A 5,873-nucleotide genomic window follows, 5' to 3' on the forward strand; every position below is an offset into this window, starting at 1 on the left:
ATTTTCTGGTGAGTCATTAAGTGACCAAGATGCTTCCGTGTCCATGCAAAGAAAAACCTAGATTATTGTTGTTTTTACAGTCAACCCTTTTTAAGAGCTATGGTTATCTTAGTAATTACACGTAGTAAAAACGTGACCAATTTTAGATAAACTTTATCAAACTAAAAACCCTCACGTTTTTCAAAATTATGTCACATTGCCAAAAAAACTAGCTAAATTTTTCCCTCTTCATTTTTGAGTTTATAATCTCCGCAATCAGGTATTTTGTGGAATAGCTTTGAAATAGGGACTTTTTTCTGGAAAATCAAATTTTTGAAAACCTCGAATTTTTTAATTGTTTCTGACGTGTATCTTTTGGTGGGTAAAAATACTTATCGAAGAAAATCGATCTTAAAAATAAATGGGTCCCTGGTAATTTAGTAAACCGTAGATCTCCATGATTTTGTTATAGCTAATTAATGTGTCCATTTTAATCCTCATGTTTTACTCACACATTTTGAAGTAATTGTTGTAAACCTATAAAATCATTCATGATGGCATGCCAGAACAAGGTGTTTCTCTTTTCCTTGCTGCCCTCATTGCACAAAGTATGAATATTAAAATTTTAATACCTTTTTTATGACCGAATGCAAAAAATCTAAGATTGTACAATATGAACAATACAAAATTCAGGTAAATATACGTAGTTTGCTACTTGTTCTACAAAAAAGTATTTGTATTACAGCTAACTTTCACCATTACCATAATTACCACATGCAATGTTAATCGCTGTAGAGTTAATGAATAAAAACACACAAAGCTGTCCACTCTTGCATTTTGTCATCATTATTTTGTTTTCTTGGGTGCCCTAACTTTCGCTCTACACAAAACAGTGGCAGTTTTATCTGATGATGATGAATAAAATTATCTAAAAACGTTTGAAAATATTAACACGTTACCTCAGTCATAGAGATGTTTCATTCTGTGGTAAGAATACAGTGCAGAAACTTGCGCAAGCATAACCCTTCACCAATTTTGGGCAAATCTGTCCAGTTTATGTCAGTAAATTTTTCAAAAGCATCAATTCGCGAATGGGAATAAAAAATTTTCCTTTAATTCGCAAAACAAAATGTTCACGAAAAAAATATGGAGATTTTTTTTATTATGCCAATTAATAAATTCGACGTTGATATTTTTTATTGCTCGCGAGTGTGAAGATACGCGAGCCTGGCCAAGAATTGTTTATTGCGGGTTCATTTTTATGCTTTGATAATAAAAGGGTACGTTCGAGGTTCAATCAATGAATTTTTTTCTGTCTTGAGGTAAGCTATGTGACTGACAAGACTTAGATTCTAATACAGTGTGGGAGACGTAATTCTGACGTTACCCTGGTAATGCTGGGTTTTTCGTTGGCATCCAATACCTATGATTTCAAACTAGTAAGTTGTTGAGCACAGTATATACGATCTAATGTATGCTGTAAATATAAAAATTAATGAATAAAATTACGACAAACACAGCTCTCTAGAATACCTTCGGACTTTACCTTACACAAGTCAAATATATCTTGTGTATATTACCACGAAACAGAAAGACGAAAAAGAAAAAAAAACAGCAATGCCACGTCTTTGCATAAACAGGATTATGAAAGAATTCCAAATCGTTTCTTTGTTACATTATTTCTATACTTGACAATATCAATACTTTCACTTTACATCCGTTACCAGCTATCTAAGTTCTTTGTTTGCAAACTGGGTTAGCAAAGGGGCTTTTTTTGTTTATTTTTTTTAGAACTTTTCTTAAGACCCCCTGTTAAGAATAGCATCAATTATTTAAAGCGATTGAACACAATTCATTCCAACGCAAGAAAAACAATCAAAAAGATAATTTATGTTGCTGTAGTAATATTTAAATTATGTTTTCACCTGTTATGTCTTTTATTCTCGAATAGACTTAAATAACGCAAGCTAGTTCGTATCAAAGTCATTTCAGTCCTTAGTGACATGGAAGGAAGTCATACGAATTACACAGAGATGGATACAGTAACCAGCAAATCAGGTAACTGTGATATATTAGGTGTCTCAATATATGGTCAACTTTGGGAGATATATGATCACCTTTGAGTGATATACACTCACGAGTGATATAGTGTCTATGAGTGATTATGCTCTAGTTTGCAGCTTAGAAAGCTGTACGCTTTATTTTTACTACGAAAATTCGGTGAAAAAGCTAATTTTGGCCACTTATTACTGACTTTTTTGAACCGATAAAGTACATTTCTAGCTTTTTATTTTCTAATTCATGAAATTCCAACGAAAATAACTTTATTTAATTATTATACAGTACAATTTACAAATTTATATAATATAGTAGCTATATACCACTTTCTCAACGTGGTGAGATAGTAGCTAAGCACATAGCACAAGTGGAATGATGCCAAAGGAATGGATGGTGTTGGGTGTCAGCAAGAAATGCCGTGTGATTTTACTTTCTTAAAACCTCCTTTTTATTGGTTTGTTTAACGTGTTGTCGTAATTTGCATTAATGAATTCATCTCTGTTTAGGTCGACTTCTAGATACGCTTTGTGTAGTGTGTGGTGACAACTCGTCTGGAAAGCATTATGGTGTCTACGCTTGCGACGGTTGCAGTGGCTTTTTTAAAAGAAGCATAAGAAAGAATAAGTAAGAAATTGAAAAAATATTTTTATCTGGTATCTTGTAGAATAAGTAAGAGATTGAAAATATTTTTATCTCATATTTCGTGGAAGCATTTTAGCAACTTTCTTTAGTAAAGTTAGTCCGTATTTTCAATTATGGGCAACAGTACTATCGTTAATTTTTGTGTCATGTTATTTTAACGACATTACCGATAAGATAATGTCGTTAAAATATTTTCGCTAAATGAAAATGACGCGAAAATTAGTTTGAAGATATTGTTGTATATATGATAGTTTCTCCTAGAGAGTTTTACTACAAAATAGTATTTTTGTTATTGTATCATATTAAGACGAGTTACTGCGTTGCAATTCGCTAAATTAACATTGCGCTATTAAGGGCTATTTTTTCGCTAAATTTAGTTAACGCTAAATTATGTGTGCAAAGAAAATACCCGGGAAGTAAACTGAATTCCCGAACGATTTTTGAAATGCGGTTTTCACCACTAAAATTTAGCTAACGCTAAAATTAAGCGACCAAAGATAATTTACAAATGATTTGGCTTAAGCGTTAATATAATACCCGTTGTTCAATTTTTAATAATGAGCAGATTGGTTCCAAAGAGATCTTAGAGTAGAAATAGCAAAAAATAGCTTTAAATTGTTCACTTTATGAAACCTAATTTCGGATAAAATGCGAGCGCATATGACAAATGTTCATGTTTATTGTAGAAAATATACATGCCGGCAGAAGCAACATGGTGTTCACTTTGATCGTAACCATGACGACGTCATTAAAACGTGCCCAGTTGATAAAATACATCGAAACCAATGTAGATATTGTCGCTTGCAAAAGTGCTTACAGGCTAACATGAACAAAGATGGTGAGTTTCTTTGTCTTTTTGTATTTGGAAATAAATTTTTTGTAATTTTTTACGTTTACACACAGCTTCCTGTTCTGTTTTTATATCTATGTATATTTATATTTCTTTCTTTTATTTAGCTGTTCAGCATGAGCGCGGACCACGCAACTCTACACTTCGTAAACAACGGGAGAGAAAGCACATGCGAATTGAATCACCCTCACAATGTCATATTTCAATGGTGCACGCACATAACCCAGTTTCCATGTATGCTGACAAAACGTCTTTAAACTATCACGAAAATATTTTGTCAGCGATTATTTCTGCTGAACCTAAAGAATTAAGATTAGAGGACGAGGTAGGTTTATTTTTTTATTTATTTACTTATATATTTGTGTTTGATTATTTGTTTGCTTTGTTTGCTTTGTTTATTTGTTTGCTTTGTTTGCTTTGTTTCTGTCATTCTGTTTCAGGTATTTGTTGTTGTTTACTGTTGTTACTTTTGTTGTTGTTGTTGTTATTGTTATTGTTGTTGTTGTTGTCAATATATTTCTTTATTTTGCTAGTTCTACCACGACGTAAACAACAACAACATTTCGCTAACAGAAGCTACTGCAAAACTTTTATTTCTTGTGGTACAATGGGCAAAGAATCTTTCACCGTTTACTTCACTTAGCTATGGAGATCAGGTTGGTAGGCATCGTGTTTACAAATATCATGTACTAATGTTGCTTAGCCTCTGTATTTTTTCAAAATCCAAAAAAATTTTAAATTTGTATCATATGATCGTTTCATATCAAAGTATATGTACCGTTGTGAATTTTAATTTTTTAGGTTACGTTGATTGAAAAGCAATGGTGCGAACTATTTATCATATCGGCTTGTCATTGGAATCTTCTGCCTTTTGATTGGTTAAGAGAGATAGTGCATAATGAAAATCTATTGGATGAGAGAGATATAGAAATGCTCGAAGAAATGCAAGAGATTATATATACTTTTAAAGAACTTCGCATCAGCACGAAAGAATCATGTTGCTTGAAATTTATCTCTCTATTTAATTCTTGTAAGTAACTGATATTTCGCACTTTTAATAAAAAAGACAAAACTGTCAATAAACTGCATATAAGGACATGTAATAAATAGAGTCCACTGTAAACTCGTGAATTTAAAAACCTGGAAAAAGAAATAACTACTAATGTAAAGACGCAGTCGATAAATTACATAAGTCCTTCAACGTAAAAAAAAACATGACCTTTCTATGATCTTTTTCTATGACTTTTTTCTATGACTTTTGCATGACTTCTGGAACTGTGGACATCCTGTTTTATTGGACTGGAGAATGATTGGACCTTTTCATATAAGATTTCCAAAAAATAATTTTATTTATCGTGTAAAAACATCATTTCTATAAATTCATTGTTATGTTTATATTTATATAGGTTAAATTATAGATTTTTAACTTGAAAGTATTTTTCTTTGTTAGATACCTCTGGCTTGAACAACAGCACGCCCGTCAGTGTACTGCGCGATCGCTGTCAAATCACTCTATCGGAGTACACCGCAAGAAAATGTTCAGATCAACCAGGAAGATTTGGACGGATCCTGCTGACTTTAGGAAGGATTCAGAAGATCTCACCGAAACTTATAGAAGCCGTTTTTTTTAAAAAGGAAATTGGTGACATTCCCATGGAGACCCTTGTTAGAAATATGTTTCATAGGACTTGATGTGTTTCTTTTGTAATAATTTTTCTAACTTTTTAGCTTTTTTTTACTTTCTTTGATTTGGAAAGAACTATACAACCATACAATTATTTTTCAAAGAAAAAAAACAGAACAAAGATAAAAGGAAAAACTCGAGTGTTTCGGCTTTCTGCGATAATTTTTTTGCGTTTTGAGATATTGCAGGTTGAGATAAATTGTTAGGTGAATAAGTAATTCTAGAAAATATCTAAATGTTTTATTTTTATAATCATTTAATTTTTTTGTATACGAATTAAATTATTTCCATAAAAAGATATATTAACTAATTAAAAACCTTCAGTTAATATTTTCTTTTTTTTTTTGACAGACATCTCCCGTGCATCTCTTTGATTTATCGTCTTTACTGGTACTCAACGTCATCCCCAGGGGCGTTTGACATTTTGACATCGAGGCAGCTGGCTTGTTTAGCCGTCAAGTAAGCGCTAGCGGCTTTGACATGGGCAACAACCCCTGGGGACGAGGATGTACTGGTGCTATATTAATAGGTGCTATATTAACTTATGAAGATAATAGGGGACATTTTCATCACTGTGGCTAATTGCAGAAAGCAGACCACATTAGTGTGAAGAAGTAATGTTGTCGAGTCTGATGTATATTACGCGAAGAAACAACTGAA

The 5,873-nt window shown here is 32.3% G+C and overlaps 1 protein-coding gene across 1 annotated transcript; it reads left to right on the plus strand.

Moving 5' to 3' along the window:
- Positions 1-1,187: 1,187 nt before the first annotated feature.
- LOC130613299 (protein dissatisfaction-like) lies at positions 1,188-5,859 on the plus strand. The gene is made up of 7 exons (XM_057434649.1): positions 1,188-2,037; positions 2,544-2,661; positions 3,366-3,517; positions 3,637-3,854; positions 4,063-4,185; positions 4,331-4,559; positions 4,980-5,859. The coding sequence occupies exons 1-7, from the start codon at positions 1,983-1,985 to the stop codon at positions 5,219-5,221; spliced, it is 1,137 nt and encodes a 378-aa protein (XP_057290632.1). The 5' UTR covers positions 1,188-1,982; the 3' UTR covers positions 5,222-5,859.
- The last annotated feature ends 14 nt before the right edge of the window (positions 5,860-5,873 follow it).

This window comes from Hydractinia symbiolongicarpus, chromosome 10, assembly GCF_029227915.1.
Source record: "Hydractinia symbiolongicarpus strain clone_291-10 chromosome 10, HSymV2.1, whole genome shotgun sequence".
In the NCBI taxonomy this organism is placed as follows: domain Eukaryota; kingdom Metazoa; phylum Cnidaria; class Hydrozoa; order Anthoathecata; family Hydractiniidae; genus Hydractinia; species Hydractinia symbiolongicarpus.

What these genes read in the sequence shown, in the direction of transcription:
- LOC130613299 (XM_057434649.1), top strand. Translation starts at nt 1,983, where the DNA reads ATGGAAGGAAGTCATACGAATTACACAGAGATGGATACAGTAACCAGC. An exon ending in AGAAGCATAAGAAAGAATAA is followed by an intron (nt 2,662 to 3,365) that starts GTAAGAAATTGA and finishes TGTTTATTGTAG; the next exon opens with AAAATATACATGCCGGCAGA. An exon ending in GGCTAACATGAACAAAGATG is followed by an intron (nt 3,518 to 3,636) that starts GTGAGTTTCTTT and finishes TCTTTTATTTAG; the next exon opens with CTGTTCAGCATGAGCGCGGA.